Source organism: Nansenia antarctica (assembly GCF_963989245.1).
Source record: "Nansenia antarctica genome assembly, chromosome: 3".
In the NCBI taxonomy this organism is placed as follows: Eukaryota; Metazoa; Chordata; class Actinopteri; order Argentiniformes; family Microstomatidae; genus Nansenia; species Nansenia antarctica.
This window is the reverse complement of record NC_137688.1, coordinates 22,129,778-22,147,412: the sequence shown is the minus strand read 5'-3', so window position 1 is coordinate 22,147,412 and position 17,635 is coordinate 22,129,778. Positions and strand designations below refer to the sequence as shown.

The 17,635-nt window shown below is 45.0% G+C and overlaps 1 protein-coding gene across 1 annotated transcript; it reads left to right on the top strand.

Moving 5' to 3' along the window:
• The first annotated feature begins 7,665 nt into the window (after positions 1 to 7,665).
• On the top strand, positions 7,666 to 15,302 carry hspa9 (heat shock protein 9). The gene is made up of 17 exons (XM_080525873.1): positions 7,666 to 7,998; positions 9,015 to 9,073; positions 9,182 to 9,269; positions 9,618 to 9,799; positions 10,111 to 10,235; positions 10,858 to 10,931; positions 11,136 to 11,242; positions 11,576 to 11,738; positions 11,944 to 12,036; positions 12,133 to 12,342; positions 12,513 to 12,740; positions 12,852 to 12,956; positions 13,068 to 13,185; positions 13,292 to 13,386; positions 13,566 to 13,658; positions 13,773 to 13,913; positions 14,180 to 15,302. The coding sequence occupies exons 1-17, from the start codon at positions 7,921 to 7,923 to the stop codon at positions 14,306 to 14,308; spliced, it is 2,088 nt and encodes a 695-aa protein (XP_080381999.1). The 5' UTR covers positions 7,666 to 7,920; the 3' UTR covers positions 14,309 to 15,302.
• The last annotated feature ends 2,333 nt before the right edge of the window (positions 15,303 to 17,635 follow it).

The following is a 17,635-nucleotide window of genomic DNA, read 5'->3' as shown; positions in this document are numbered from 1 at the left end:
GAAGCTTCTCTGACTAATGTGTAATATAATGTCAACCAACTCTCATTCCCTGAAAATAGTAGGAGAGAAGAGGCATTGTTATCAATCAGTACCACAGGTGGGCATTGCTGACATCACTTCCTTGTTTATATGAGGTTGCCAGTTTAGCCTGCCTCAAACCCAATCTACCATGGGAAAGCCCATCCGTCACCGTACAGTGAGGTTCCTTTACAAGGTCGTACTGTATGGTTATTCTCGAAACCAATGCCTCACTTTGGCTAGGATGCTCTCAAAACGCTTATTATTAGGGTTTGACTTTTCCTTCTGCACAGAATAAATCGGCTTTGATATGTAAAGCCCTATGCTTGTTTTTCTCAATTCTGTTCTAAGAACACTAAGGACACAATGTATCTCAGTCAGTAGTCCAGCACCCGGACCTAGGTCTGGGCTATTCCACGTACGTTGGATAAAAGAAAAGCCTCGTTCAGGCAACTCGTGATTGGGATTCAAGCCTCAAGTGATTCCTCAAATTAGCCTTGTGTCATCAATGTTCACACAAACCCGAATTGGATATTCTCGATAATGGGCGCGTGCTCGCGGGCAGAAGGAGCCCAGAAGAGCCGACTGTTGAAAAGAAGATACTAGAATGGAACGTGAGAGCGCAGCGGTCCTACTTATTGATCTTTATGAAGACGAAAAATAAGATGTAAAAAAAGTGAAGGGGGAAGCGAGGGAAATGGTTTGGCAAGAAATTGCTGACCGATTAAATGCGTAGGTCATACTAGCCCCTACTTATTGTTTTATGTTCATATTTTAATAAATGAATATTTATTAATGTGGTGATATCACATTACACCTTTTTATTTATTTATCTATCTATCTATCAAACTATCTATCTATCTAACTATCTATCTAGGTTTGGAAACCTAGCAGTGAAGTCATCTCTCTCTCCACTCTGAGTAAGTAGACTATCTAGTAAGCTGGACTTCTGATAAGTTGATACCTGTCTTGTTATTAGTAATAGAGTAAATAACTGTCTGTTTTAAGGCTATCTAGTTAAAATTGGACTACTGATACCTGTCTGTTCATTAGTAATAGTGATAGGGAAAGTAATAGGGTGATTGCTGTCTGTTTTAAGATTATCTAGTTAAGCTGTCTGTTTTCAAAACAAAGGCTTCAGAGTCATTCTGGTGAAACTAACCAGTTTCTGACCAAGTAGGTGTTAACTTGTAGTAGGAGGAGACTTCTAGCTCCCCTATAATAGTGGATAGACCAAGGCCAGGGAGGTCATACAGGCGACTGTGAGAACACCTGTCAGTCGTTGTCATTAGTGCTCGTTAGTGAGGAGTGGCTACAAGGCTGCTAGTGTCCATAAATATCTGGCCTGTCTGAGAGCGACAGCCTCCTGACACTAAAGGGCTCTGCACACAGCGTGCGATTTCTGTTGCGCATCAACGTTCCATTTTGAAGTTTGAATGGAAGTCTATGAGAACATCGCATTTACCCACACACGGCCCCGATTTTAATCGCACGGCGAACATTCGATTCCATTCATTTTGAATGGGACAAAGCAGTGCGACAAAACTCGCACGCCGTGTGCTTTGTCCCATTCAAAATGAATGGAATCGAATGTTCGCCGTGCGATTAAAATCGGGGCCGTGTGTGGGTAAATGCGATGTTCTCATAGACTTCCATTCAAACTTCAAAATGGAACGTTGATGCGCAACAGAAATCGCACGCTGTGTGCAGAGCCCTTAAGACTCGTGACAACAAGACAAGGGAGTCTATCTGTGGGAGTCAAGACTCGTGACAACAAGACAAGGGAGTCTATCTGTGGGAGTCAAGACTCGTGACAACAAGACAAGGGAGTCTATCTGTGGGAGTCCATCGAGGAAGGCCTGAGAGGAAGCTGGAAGCCAGGGTACTAAGTACCTTCTCTTCCAGTTGTTTGTAGTGTTGCTGCTGTCTTCTCAAGTCAGTAGTCCGGTCTACTGAGTGCGCTTAGCTAGTCCTAGTTCTGTTGGTTCCTTAGCCCTCTTCCCCTCTACAGACTTTTGCCACAATGTGCTTTCTCCCTATCCCTGTTCTTCTGACACTCAGGAGGACACCTAGATGCTACATCCCCCCTCGCAAACCTTCCAATCTCATCTACCCACCTCTTTCTACTGACCATGACTTTATCGCCGCAGGCAGTCTCTGGAATTGCCAGTCGGCGGTCCGGAAAGCTGACGCTATCTCAGCTTATGCATCTCTTATGGCCCTCAATTTCCTTGCTCTCACTGAGACCTGGATCACACCAGAAAACACAGCTACACCGGCAGCCCTCTCTGCCGCCTACTCCTTTTCTCATTCCCCTAGACCCTCTGGTCGAGGGGGAGGCACAGGACTCCTCATCTCGCCCAAGTGGTCACACACTGTCCTTCTCCTGGCACACTTGTCTACATCCTCCTTTGAATTTCATGCTGCTTTTGTCTCTTCCCCGGTCAAACTCCACATTGTCGTCATCTATCGCCCCCCAGGCCAACTCGGTGACTTCCTAGGCGAGATGGATGGCCTTCTCAGCTCTTTCCCTGATGATGGCACTCCGCTCGTACTACTAGGTGACTTCAATTTCCAATCTGAGAAGCTTCTCTCATCTGGAGTACTTGACCTTCTCCTCTCCTTCGGCCTTACCCTGTCCCCCTCTCCTCCGACTCATAAGGCAGGCAATCAGCTCGACCTTGTCTTCACCAGATCTTCCCACACTTCCAACCTTACCGTTACCCCTCTTCCAGTTTCTGATCACCACTTTATATCCTTCTCCCTTCCCCTCAAAACTTCCTCTTCCCTCTCAGCCTCTAACCACTTAAGACCCTCTCGTCGTAACCTACGTACCCTGTCCCCCAGCGCCCTCTTCTTCTGTCCTATCCTCCCTACCCTCTGTCGAATCCTTCTCCCTTCTATCCACTGATGCGGCATCCTCAACCCTTTTGTCCGCTCTCACCTCATCCTTCGACACCCTCTGTCCACTAACCTTGAAGCCAGCTCGATCCTCTCCTCGAGCTCCCTGGCTCTCTGAAACGCTACATGCTTGTAGACTAGAGCTCAGAGCAGCTGAGAGGAAATGGAGAAAAACTGGCCTTTCTGGTGACCTTAACCTCTATCACTCTCTCCTTGCCAACTACGCCTCCTCGGCATCAGCTGCTAAAACATCCTACTATCATTCAAAAATACATTCTTCTGCCTCTAATCCTAGAAAACTGTTCTCCACTTTCTCTTCACTCCTTAATCCACCTCCTCCCCCTCCTCCTTCCTCCCTGTCCGCCGATGACTGTCACCTACTTTGAAAAAAAGGTGGACGACATCAGCAGCACCTTTCTCCCCCCACCGCTCCCTCCTCCCACTAACAATGCTAACACTGTTCCCACTAACAATGCTAACACCCCTTCCAAACTCCCCCCTCGACACTCGATCTCTGGATTGTCATCTTTTTCCCCCCTCTCCCCCGATGAGATTCTCACACTTATCACATCAAAGCGGGCAACCACATGCCCTCTTGACCCCATCCCCTCCCCCCTTCTTCAATCCATTTCCGCCGACATCCTTCCTTACCTTACCACCCTAATCAACTCCTCCCTATCCACTGGATCTGTCCCAGCGGCCTTCAAAATAGCCAGTCAAGCCTCTCCTCAAGAAACCTACCCTTGACCCATCATCTGTCCACAATTACAGACCGGTATCCCTTCTCTCCTTCCCTTCCAAAACCCTTGAACGCGCGGCATCTAAACAACTGATTGACTATCTCCGGAAGATGGATCACTTAGACACCCACCAATCCGGCTTCAAGGCTGGGCATTCCACTGAGACTGCGCTCCTTGCTGTCACGGAAGCCCTCCACTCTGCCCAAGCTTCCTCCCTCTCCTCTGTTCTCATTCTCCTTGACCTGTCTGCTGCCTTCGACACAGTCAATCACCAGATCCTTCTCTCCATCCTCTCAGACCTGGGCATCTCTGGCACCGCACACTCCTGGTTTTCTTCCTACCTGGCGGGCCGCTCCTACCAGGTGACCTGGAGAGAATCGCTATCTTCTCCACGAACCCTCTCCACTGGAGTTCCCCAGGGTTCCGTCCTAGGGCCCCTACTCTTCTCCCTCTACACCAAGTCTCTTGGCTCGGTAATCTCTTCACATGGGCTCTCCTACCACAGCTACGCAGACGACACTCAACTCTTCCTGTCCTTCCCCCCGTCTGATGTACACGTGGCAACCCGTATCTCAGCATGTCTCGCTGACATTTCAACTTGGACGGCTGACCACCATCTCAAGCTCAATCTTAACAAGACTGAGCTCCTCTTCATCCCCGGGAAAGCCTGCCCTCTCCAAGACTTCTCCATCACAGTGGAGAACTCTACTGTAACCCCCTCCCTGACAGCCAAGAACCTTGGAGTGATCCTGGATAACCGACTATCCTGTGCGGAGAACATTGCAGCAACGGCTCGCTCCTGCAGATTCCTCCTCTACAACATCAGAAGGATACGACCATTCCTTACCAGAGAGGCAGCGCAACTCTTGATCCAGGCACTGGTCATCTCCCGCCTGGATTACTGCAATGCACTCCTGGTGGGGCTCCCCGCTTCAGCCATTAGACCTCTGCAGCTCATCCAGAATGCTGCTGCCCGGCTGGTATTCAACCTCCCCAAATACTCGCATGTCACCCCTCTCCTTCGCACCCTGCACTGGCTCCCGATAGCAGCTCGCATCAGATTCAAGACCCTGGTGCTTGCATACCAGGCAGCTAAAGGGACAGCCCCTGCCTACCTGAAGGAAATGGTAACCCCCCAAACCCCTGCCCGCTCATTCCGCTCCTCCACCTCGGCTGGCCGACTGGCCCCTCCTCCTCTACACAGCAGTCGGGCTGCCCGATCACGTCTCTTCACAACACTGGCTCCCCGCTGGTGGAATGAGCTCTCCACGGCTGTCAGAACGGCAGAGTCACTACCCATCTTCCGTCGTAGACTGAAGACCCATCTCTTCAGGTTACATCTTAACTGCTCCTCCTGAGACATCTTCCGACCCTCACCTCTACGTCTCCTAAAGACACCCGCTTTCCCCTCTACTGTGTCCCTAGAACTTCTATTGCCCCCCTTGTACTGTTTCTCAGTTTCTCCAGTAAAAAAAAATAAAAAAAATAATAATAATTAGTAGAAGGCGATAATAGGGAGAAGGTTTTTCCTTCTATCAGTGGCCCCCGGCCCGAGCTAGAGTACTCTTCCTGCAACGAATGGTGGACTGCTGATTCACATGCTTAGTATTCAAATGTATTGATTGTAAGTCGCTTTGGAATAAGGCGTCTGCTAAATGCCAAAAATGTAAATGTAAATATCTATCTATCTAGCTATCTAGCACACTATCAAACTATCTATCTATCTATCTATCACACAATCAAACTATCTATCACACAATCAAACTATTTATCTATCTATCTATGTTATGTTATGTTATGTTAATTTCATTTATAATGCGCCCCCCATCCAACTTTTACATCGGCCCGGGGCGCAGCCCGGGTAAAGGAACAGATAAAGACAAAGACAAGGAACACAGAAAGCAAACAGACACAGACGACTTAAACGTAAAACTCAGGCATACAATTCACAACAAATAGGGAGTAGATTTAGGGAATGTCATTTTGGAAGAGGTGGGTTTTTAACTTGGCTCTAAAGGAGTCCAGAGTGGGGGCAAACTTGATGGCAGAAGGGAGCGCGTTCCACAGGGTCGGTGCTATCACCGCAAAGGCACGGTCACCCTTCCTCTTGAGGTTGGTACGTGGGACCCTCAGGCTGAGTTGGGCGTCGGACCTGAGCCTGGGTCTGGGCCTTGAGGAGGTAGACTGGTCCAGGAGGTCCTTGATGTAAGGTGGGGTGAGACTGTTGAGAGCTTTAAAAACAAAGGTGCAGATTTTGAACTTCACTCTCTTCTTCACTGGGAGCCAGTGAAGGGAGATGAGGACAGGGGAGATGTGGTCCCTCATTTTGGTGCCTGACACCAGCCTGGCAGCGGCATTTTGGACTAGCTGCAGGCGGTAGATGGTCTTATCAGGAAGTCCTGCATATAGTGAGTTGCAGTAGTCGAGCCTAGATGATATTAGCATGAGGACGACCCTTCTCAGGTCGCTGGGGGTGAGGAAGGACTTGATCTTGGTTATGATGCGTAGTTGGTATAGGCATGCCTTCACGACGGAGCTCACTTGTCGGTCAAGGTTAAGCTCGGAGTCAAAGATGACACCGAGGTTCTATCTATCACAATTTCAAAATATCAAACTATCTATCTATCTCGAAAAAAGTAACTAATATTTCCTAAAAGACACTTCGGGATTTAGTTTAGTTTCTTTAGTTTAGTTTATTATAGTGCATTCAATAGTTGCATTCAAGCAACTTACGGTAAAGTGATAGTTCACTCCAAAATAAAAAATATTGAGGTAAGTCCATGACCCATACTATCTATTGAATAGATACAGCTAGATGCTTTGATCTCAAATGCATGGTAAAGTTAGACACCATCTACAGTAATTTCCTAACTTTGTGTCGATGTGTCAGAAGATCCACGTCCTACACAATCACATCCAGCGAAACAAATGTAATCAATTATCTTTTCTAGCATACAGCACAGGGGAACAAGTGACACAATGTTTTGGAAATGGCTTATGTTGCAGTATTTTCAGGCAGCATGAAAATAATTGCAGCGTACTCTTTCAGTGTCATGTTGAAACAATTGAGTATCACAGCTCCATGACATCTGGTTTCAAATGATTTGGAAATATAAGTAAGTATATAGTATTCAAATGTATTCAAATATATTAAATGTTTTTGAAAAGTAGCAATTTATTGAGATCTGTTCTCAAAGTGTTGTAATTTGTCAGCATCATCGTTCCTCAAAAAAAGGAAAAGTAAATCACATCAAAGTCTGCACCGTATATAATATCTATGGTCTGCACTGTCACTAGTCCACTTGTCCATGCACTTGACCCCTGTAGAAGAGTGGCCCTTTTTGATGTTGATGGAGCACTCGAGTGGCTTGTGCACCATCTATCGGTAGGCCTATGTCACTGAACCTCGACATGAAAACTGGTCTTGCCTTGCCTAGTCATTGTTTGCATCATATGATACCTGTCCAGTGAGGTTAAGAGAGTATTAGTTCAAATTGTTTTAAAGTAATCTGAGAACGGTAATTATATAAGGGTAATTTATCCGAAATTCTACGGAAACAATACACTATTTCGTTCCCAAAACCTGTGTCAAGTGTTTAGGGTTAATAACACACAATTTCACCATTGCATTCAGTAAAAAAAGGGCGAAACACATTTTTAAAAATGTCTAGAAATAAACGGCGTTATGTTTCATCAGCACCATACACCGGCATCACTGATGTAATTCACGTGAAATTGTTCACCCCTTTCTCAACCTGACCTTCACAAGCCCCTTTTGTATGACGTCCCTGGTTTAGCATGACTATATTTACGTATAACTTAACCTTATAAAATAACACATTGCATAGTAGAAATAAAGTAATAGTGTTTTGGAAATATATGATGTGTGATAACTGAACAATAAAGGGAAAACAATTTAACCGTTTTTTCAAAGGACAAATGTTGACTCAGGCGATGGATAAGGCGGCACAAATGGGTCCTTTTCGTAATGCATGGGGCAATGCACGCGTGCAAGTGTTGGATAATTCCAGAATATCGGACGCAGTTGTCTTGGCAGAAGAGGAGTTACATAGCCTAGTGTGGGTCTAACAGACGAAAGACAGTACACGTTTTATATCTTATCTCTTCAAAGAAATAAGATCTACACAGAGTGGTTTTTGTCTTTATATTCTACATTCTTTCAACCGTTTGGAAGTGTCATTCAGCGGCCTTTTTCTTTTTAGCCAAGTTAGCTTGTTGCGAGAAGACTGTCAGTGTCAAAATGTTGAATGTTGCAAGAACTGCCTCGAGGTCTCTCCCCTCTCAGAACAGCTCCAGCGTGTCCTCGCTGATAAAGAAGGTACGTTTGTCTGCTAAATCCTAAACGTAGAGGTACACACTTGAACGACAGCTCTCTCGTCTCTGCTAGCTAGCTAGCTACCTGCCTACCTACATAAGTGACTTGATGACTTTCTTCGTTGCCTTTCTGTGCTAGAAAACAACACGATACGTTATAATTGTTGAAGGGTGATGACCACAGCTGTCACTGTGATGATATTGTGTGCTGCCATATCTACTTGCATTTATACACCACCGGTCTCAACCAGTTCAAGAAGACTAGCTGCAAGCTAACCGACTGCTAGCCAATGATGTTAGCTACTAGCTAGTTCTGACGCAATCCGGCCAGTGGGCCAGTTGTCTTCGTGACTTCTAGTTGGAGCTATAATATAATATACTCTATGCAAAACAACATGTATTCCAGATAAGCGATCGTGATGCCGGGGGCAGCATCTCTAGCTGTTGTTCAGTTATTATATAGAAGTTCGACCCCCGCTAACAAGCTACACACACTAACGCTCACTAACTCACTGTTTGTAACACACGCACCTTGTTTAAATGGATTGCAGAATTGCTCGTGAATGACATTAGTTAAGGTGACTATATATATATATAAAGATATTATTTTGTTTGTAGAAAATGACATTTAATTTGAGTGTGCCGGTCATATTATGAATGGGGGCGTCGTTCATTTGTCTGTCACGTGAAGAGAACATTAATGTGACCTTCAGTGTGGTGTGTCCCTGAGAACGCAGCCGGCACACTTCAGTCCCAGGGTGTTCTTGATGCCCTAAGTAAACACAACGTTCGCTATGAATCACACTTAAGCTGCTATATACCGATAACTTACTTAAGCTTTGAATACCTTTTTGCATTTTGAGGACCTTTTTTTTTTTGTCCTGTGTTTATTGAAACTAGACTTTTCATCTATCAGCATTTTATTGCAAGCAATAGCCTATTGCTATTCTTAATTGTCTAACCTATTGAATAGGTTTGACAAAGAATCACTAATGATGGTCAACCTAATTTTCTCCTTAGGCTTGCTGGAATGGATTCCAACGAGATGCTGTCAGAACTATGGCCAGACGTGATTATGCGTGAGTTTTTTTGTGAAAGGTTTTTGCTCTTCTATATGGAAAATCCAAGTAATTAATTTTTAGAATCTTGTCTTTCTGTTTGTACTCATGTTTGGCTCTGTTTTACAGGTCAGAGGCAATCAAAGGTTCAGTGATTGGAATTGACCTGGGTACCACAAACTCCTGTGTGGCTGTGATGGACGGCAAACAAGCAAAGGTATGCAGAGTAAATCTTAGATGCACATTTTGTCACCCTTTGTTTTGGTATCACTACATTTTGTCAGTGACAATCATTGGTTGTGCAGATGCATGTGCAGCAACCCCAAAATGAATGATAATGATGGTACAGACTAGGAAAATAGATGGTGCCTATTGCAAGAGATATGCCAAAAGATGGTGCGGGACATGGCCTAGTCTTGATCTGCACAAACTTTAGATTTTGAGTGTACTGTCCCTTTACTGTGATGAAGAACAGATCCATGATCAATCTCCATTCACTCTTCTCCTGAAGATCCTTTTTATCCTTATTTGTCTGTCACTGATGAGTGTTGTTACTGTATGTCAGGTACTGGAGAATGCAGAGGGAGCTAGGACAACCCCATCAGTGATTGCTTTCACAGCTGATGGCGAGAGACTGGTGGGCATGCCAGCCAAAAGACAGGCTGTCACCAACCCAAACAACACCCTCTATGCCACCAAGCGTCTGATTGGCCGTCGCTTTGATGACGCCGAAGTTCAAAAGGACATGTGAGTGCATTTTGCTATATGATCTCAACATTACGTTGATGAACATTTGTCTCCCAATGTGTACAATTGGGCAGTAATAATGTTTGGTCCTAAAGCATGCATAGATAGAGCTGTAGGCCTACTCGTGGCACCAAACATGCCTCATTCCTTGATTTGAATATTGACTTGTTTTTGTTTCTAAGCAAAACTGATGATAATACCTCGGGAACACGTTGTTGTTGTTGTTGTTGTTGTTGTTGTTGTTGTGTAAAAAGCAAAGTGTTTGGAGTTGTAGACAGACGGGTGACAGGGTTGTTGTCGTGTGTGTACAGGAAGAACGTCCCCTACAAGATTGTCCGTGCCTCCAATGGTGATGCCTGGGTGGAGGCCCATGGGAAGCTCTACTCACCCAGCCAGGCTGGCGCCTTTGTGCTGATGAAGATGAAGGAAACAGCAGGTAAACTAGCACACCGTGGTGGCCTTTGGAATAGGTTTTTCCGACTGCATATGACTGACAGGGTTCCCACGGGTCCTTGAAAGTTTGTGAATTTGAGGGGGGGAAAATCAAGGTCTTAAAAGTTTTTGAAAATAGACATGGGTCATTGAAAGTGCTTGAATTCCCCCCTCTCTCTCTCTAAAAAATATATATATATGAAAAAATGTTTTACTTAGTTTGTCAACTAGTAAATAAGTCTCTGTATTGCTTAACTTTACACATATTTCACAGTATATTGTTTTGCTGTGCTGTGGTAGAGAAGGAAGAAGAACACCATCTAGTGTTCACACATTCAAGCCTCTCTTTTTAATTGTTGTCTGTGAGCAGATAGTTCCTATTATACAAATTCTCATCTAGATCTGTCTCAAACTATGCCGTGTTGGGTCCTTGAATTTGATGGAATTGAGTCTTTGAAAGGTGCTTGAATTTGATGTTTCAGAAGGTGTGGGAACCCTGGACTGATTATGATAAGGAAACCCAAATGAATAGATAAGGAATAGATTTTATTTGATTCAAATAATAACTGCAGCCTTTCTGCTTGGTAAATACATGTCAACTCATTCCATATTTGTCCTGATTTTAGAGAACTACCTGGGTCACAATGTGAAGAATGCTGTTGTCACGGTGCCCGCCTACTTCAATGATTCCCAGAGACAGGTAAGACCCTTACTTTATCAAGCTTTTGTTTGCTTAATCATTAATTGTTGCCCCACTGGAGTATTGACCTAAAGTCACTTTAGCAGCTAGCTGTTCCTTTGCACGGTAGTGATCTAGCAAGTCCCCCAATGAGATCCATTCATGTTTTCATGTTGTCTGTGCTATGTGTAAGCTTGTAGAATGATGAGATTGTTTTGTTTACAGGCCACAAAAGATGCTGGTCAAATTGCTGGGCTGAATGTGCTGCGAGTGATCAATGAGCCCACAGCTGCTGCTCTCGCCTACGGTCTGGACAAAACCCAGGACAGAGTGTGAGTGTACAAACGCTGCCGTTCTCCACCCTCTCTTTTAAGTATGCAGGTGTAGTTCTACCCTATTAATTTTAAAGATTGTGTTTGGCATGAGCTTGAGTTTCCACAATTGTTATTGCACCAAACAGTCCATTCCTTTTAAATCCAAGAAGGTGAGTGAATGAGTTCACAGCTTGGGAGGAAGGGTAGAGGTTGAGAAACAGACTGCAGCCTCTATCTAACAAACTGGAAATAAACTCTACATAGAGGTCACAGGGTCTTGAGAATCATAACCATATATTGACAGGCTTAATGTCTTTCTTCTAATTTGTCATACCTTCTTGGGTTTTGCAGCATTGCCGTTTATGACCTGGGAGGTGGTACCTTTGACATATCTGTTCTGGAGATCCAGAAGGGAGTGTTTGAGGTGAAATCCACCAATGGGGACACCTTTTTGGGTGGAGAGGACTTCGACCAGCACCTGCTGCAACACATTGTGAAGGAGTTCAGGAGAGAGGTCAGTGGAGTGGGAATATCCTGGATAATAACAATATTACGTCATCATTATCATCACTAAATATGTATTGCCTATCAAGACCCAACAACTAAAGAAAGCCTTGAATTCCATAACTTAGTATATGTTGCATCAGCCAAAGCATATTCGTTGGACCAGGTGTTCCTCTGTGTAGCCTTTTTGTCAAAGCCTTTGATTTGCTCTCCAGTCTGGTGTGGACCTGACCAAGGACAGCATGGCTCTGCAGAGAGTGAGGGAGGCAGCTGAGAAGGCCAAATGCGAACTTTCGTCATCCCTGCAGGTGAGTCCAGAATCTGCAGACGCTGATTCTTTTCTAGATTAAGCAAATACCTTGACTCCAGACATGGGAATGCTCATGAGACCCTCTCTCACTCAGACGGACATCAACCTACCCTACCTGACCATGGACGCCTCTGGCCCCAAGCACTTGAACATTAAGCTGACACGTTCCCAGTTCGAAAGCATCGTGTCAGACCTGATCCGCAGGACGGTGGCCCCCTGCCAGAAGGCCATGCAGGACGCTGAGGTCTCCAAGGGGGACATTGGTGAGGTGCTGCTGGTCGGTGGCATGTCTCGTATGCCCAAGGTGAGCAGATCGTTCCCAGGCATCCCGTGCTGGATACCATTTCTGTTCTACTTAATCTATTTTCTTCTTTTGGTTTCATAACATTGTGCCCAACTTCCAGGTTTAATCCCACAGTTTAGTAAAAGCCTTGCTTCTCTCTAAACCCTTTATCCCACCGCCTCCTCACCCAGGTCCAGCAGACAGTCCAGGATCTGTTTGGCCGCGCCCCAAGCAAGTCCGTCAACCCAGACGAGGCTGTGGCCATCGGAGCCGCCATCCAAGGAGGCGTGCTGGCCGGGGATGTCACCGACGTCCTCCTCCTGGACGTCACGCCCCTGTCTCTGGGTATCGAAACCCTCGGAGGGGTGTTTACCAAACTCATCAACAGGAACACGACCATTCCAACCAAGAAGGGCCAGGTGAGAGAGACACACTTCCCTATGAGATTTAAACCAGGATTTAGTTTTTAAGGCAGATTGTAACTTTATGGTCTTGTCTCTGATGCTGATCCCTCTCTACCATGTGCTCAGGTGTTCTCTACAGCAGCTGATGGCCAGACTCAAGTAGAGATCAAGGTGTGCCAGGGAGAGAGAGAGATGGCAGCAGACAACAAGATCCTGGGACAGTTCACTCTCGTAAGTGTCACGGCTGACATAACTACTAAACCTGAACGTGGTATCACAATGTCTCTAGTGTCCCATGGATGCCGATGCTGACATCCTACTGTTGATGTTTCCCCTCTCCAGGTCGGAATCCCTCCTGCCCCACGTGGAGTGCCTCAGATCGAAGTCTGCTTTGACATCGACGCCAACGGAATTGTGCACGTCTCTGCCAAAGATAAGGGCACTGGCCGCGAACAGCAGAGTAAGATCATCAGACCTTGTCCTTGAAATGTAACATTTCTCTTCTATAGAACTTCACTAGGATGTGTTTGCTTTGGCTCATACCAACTTTCTCTCATTCTCCCCAGTCGTGATCCAGTCGTCCGGCGGTCTCAGCAAGGATGACATTGAGAACATGGTTAGGAACGCTGAGAAGTACGCAGAGGAGGACAGGAGGCGGAAGGTAGAGTTGACATCCGGCCTTTGCTGAGAACATCAGTCAAAAGAACTGCAGTCTAATCCTAGTTGGTTTCCCCAGACCTTCTTGAAGATATCTTAAAATCTTCTGGACGAGAAACCGCCCCATGAAGTATTTTTATGATGCATAATATTGACCTCAAATTCCTGTTTGCTTTTTCTCAGGAACGTGTGGAGGCTGTCAACATGGCAGAGGGCATTGTCCATGACACAGAATCCAAGATGGAGGAGTTCAAGGATCAGCTTCCTGCTGATGAGGTATGATGGACATTTTAACAAGACCAACTCTTCCTTCCTTACTGTTGAGGACCATTTCAATTGGGAGGCTGCTCTAGTGCTTGTAATTGACTGTCTTTCCCCATTTTTCCTCAGTGCAACAAACTCAAGGAGGAGATCATCAAAGTGAAGGATCTGCTGTCACGGAAGGATGAAGAGACTGGCGAGAACATCAAACAGGCAGCCACTACACTTCAGCAGGCCTCACTCAAACTCTTCGAAATGGCCTACAAGAAGGTAATTGGTTGTGTAGATCAACACCCCAGAAATGTCAGATTCACTTGTGTTGCAAAGGACACACAAAAAAAACAAAGTTCAACTTTGGTGATTGAACATCTTATTTTCCAAGAGAGACAAAGGTGTTACGAAGGAAAGAATTTACCATTGGAATATTGCAGTTTCTATGCTCAACTAGCGATACACGTAAAAAAAAGACACCCGCCGTCAGTTTGTTTGAATAAAGTGTGATGATTGATTGCACTTGTTCTTGATTTCCCTACCAGATGGCATCAGAAAGAGAAGGCAGCAGTGGCGGCAGCAGTGGCAGCAGCAGTGGCGGCAGCAGTGGCAGCAGCAGTGGCAGCAGCTCAGGCTCTTCTTCTGGGGAGGACAAGAAGGAAGACAAGCAGTAGAACCTTTGCACTTGTGGTTGTCATGGAGACAATGGGGACATGGACCGATGGGCTTGGGAGCGTGGGCGTGTGGTCCTGAGCGAGTGACCGTTGTGCTCAAGTCATTCTCACATACTGTGTTTTTGCAGTAAGCTACATGGTATAATAATGTCATTGTATGTTCCTCCACCTCTTTGTAATTTAATTGTCAGAACAATATATTCCTGTCCATTTTTAAACCATTTATTTTCATCTGTTGTGAGATAATGAACTGTTTAGAAATTGCGTTTTTTTGCGTGCTTCATTGGTGGCTTTGCCTCTTGTCTGTTCAACTGATTAGACTCCAGTGGAAATGCAATAGATGAAGAAGCTTGGCCGCTCTATAGCTTCATGTTTTTGTCAGTCAGGTCTGTCTATCCAAACCTTTGCATATGTACAGTGATATAAGTAAACCACATATTATGTGGTCTAAGATGTATAATGTGACAACGCAACGTCTGGGTTTTATTTCCTTTAAGGCAGTTGAATCTTCATAGCTGTTATTCCATTCAGTGCAGAGTAGCACGATTGGCTCATTCCTCATGACCTTCTCATTGGTTTGAGCTGTGAATGAGTATCTGTCTTGACATTACCACCATGCATACAAATAGAACTATATCTACGTACATTTGTTGTTGGCATGGTAATGTAGAATATCCCTATGAGTGTGAGAGGAGGAGGAGAATGCACATTGGTATGGATAAGATTCTCTCCTTACTTTGGTGAATAAGAATGTAAGTCATTCCCCAGAGGTTTTTGTTTTGCCATAACAGTTTGATGATGTGCACTGCCTCCTACCCACCAGACGTAGTGAGCAAAAGAAGAGGAAGAGGAAGATGTCTGGTATGCGGTGGATTGTTGTACAATAAGTAGTTCACGTGAAATGGAAGAGTGGTTGGGGGATATGATATTGGGGAGTGAAAATTGGGGTCTCAATTACTGTTGCTGTCTTTTCTAATAAAATTCTAAATTTCAACAGGTTTGTGTTTGATGTTTTGAAATATGGTATTTGGTAAAATTTTCACATGGCAGCTACCTGCAAGTGTATCTACTAGTGTAGATTACTTTTTCTTGTGATGACTGTTGGATAGATGATTCACTTACTTAGACAAATGTATTTGTTGTAAGTTGCTTTGGATGGAAGGTGTCAGATAAATGCCAAAAATGTAAATGTCTGTACTACAAGGTGGATGGGTTACTCATATATTTTGTAAGCATTAAGTCAAAGACCCAGGAAATCATCGTGGACTTCAGGAGGAAAAAATCGGAGGTCCAGCCCCTGCTCGTCGATGGAGGGAGCGTGGAGAGAGTCTCAACCCTCCGATTCCTGGGGGTGCACATACAGGATGACCTGTCCTGGAAGACCAACACAGCAGCCATCATCAAGAAGGCACAACAGCGGCTCTACTTCCTGAGAGTCCTCAGGAAATACCACCTCAAACAGGAGCTGCTTGTGACCTTCTACCGCTGCACAGTGGAGAGCATCCTCACCTACTGCATCTGCGTGTGGTTCTCCAGCTGCACAGCCGCAGAGAGGAAAGCGCTACAGAGAGTCGTGAGATCGGCCCAGAAGATCATCGGCGCCCCCCTCCCCTCTCTGGAAGAGCTGTACAACACACGCTGCCTCAGGAAGGCCTCCAAGATCTCCAGAGACCCATCCCACCCTGGGAACGAACACTTTGTTCGGCTGCCCTCGGGCAGGCGGTTCAGGACCATGTCCGCAAGGACAAATAGACTGAAGCTCAGCTTCTACCCTAGGGCCATTCAGGCCCTGAACACAGCAAAGACCTAGGTTCTAGGCCCTGGACAATCTAGACAATTTGATGGCAGCTACTAGATTGTAATCAAGTGCAATACTGAAACACAACTGTGAACATTTCAAACCTGCAAACTGCGACACTTTAAATGAATGTGCAATAATACTATGTGCAATATGACAACCCTTGTGCACATAAGGTTCAGAGATAGGAAATGTTAGGATATTTATAGCATAGCATAGAGTACAGCACAGTGTTTTATTTGTATAGTATAGTATAGTGGATAGTGTATATAGCCTTTATTTATGTAAACCAGCTCTTTTCCCTTCTTGTTTTTAGTATTTTTTTCCTAGCACCAGGGGAGCCCCCCCTCCCAAATTTCGTTGTATGGTACCTGTACGATATAAATGACAATAAAGACCATTCATTCATTAATTCATTCAAACACTGACAAGTTCATGGTTATTGACCTAATTGCTAAATTATACATCTGGAATTTTATTTCGTTTTGGGCAGATGAATCTCATGATGTTGTTCAGAAGTCTGTTCATTTACTGCAGGGGTCCCCAAACTTTTTTCTGTGAGGGCCACATCATTTTTCCTTTCTGTGATGGGGGGCCTGGGTCGGTCTCTAACATAAAATAATATGGAACGGAGTGAAATGGAGGCGGTTGCGCAAAGCAATTGCGCGCAGGAGAGCACTGGTGGATGCAAACAAAGTCTAAACAGTTGAATTTGGATGGAATTTATACCTATAGTGATATGTCAATGAAATATAATCAGTTTTACAGTCTGATACATGAGGGAGGACCCTCATCATACACGGGGGGACCCATGAAGCAGGGCTGTCTGGGGGTCCTTAAACGAGCATCAAACACTTAATTTCTACCATTCTGGTGAATTGATATGCACCAATTTGTGACCTTTCTGCATCAATTTATGGTGGAAATGTCATTATTTATGCAAAGGAAAACACAATATTCAGGCACCAGATGATCAAAATATAATGTAATATAATGCAATATAAGGCTCTCAGGCATTCTGTACTTTCAAATATGTATTCTCCTTGAGCAGTCAACATCAACTATCAGCTATTTCACTAGCAAAAACGAAAGATAACTTATTTGCGAAACAGCGCCCCCGCCACCACGTCGGCGCAGTGCCGCTATTGCAGTCAGAAATGACAGAAATCCACCGAGTGCAACGCCTGTAGAAAATTGACGTTGTTCAAAGGGCCGGTCCAAGTGTGGGGGCGGGCCGTGTCCGGCCCGCGGGCCGGAGTTTGGGGACCCCTGATTTACTGTCTCAGCAGACAGACCTAAGACCATTCATCAGAGCAATGCATCCAGGTATGTTGCCCTCGCGTCATGCCCCCTCCCCTTTTTGGGGGAAAACAGTCCCTTTAGTTTGACTGGCAGTAACTACAGGGTTACAGAGGTCTTTGCTAATTTAATAGCATAAAATAAGTAAACAGTATTGCTTTTTAGCTATTAGGAACCCAAATCCGATGGCCAGTCAGGCAAACAATTATACTGAACAAAAATATAAACGC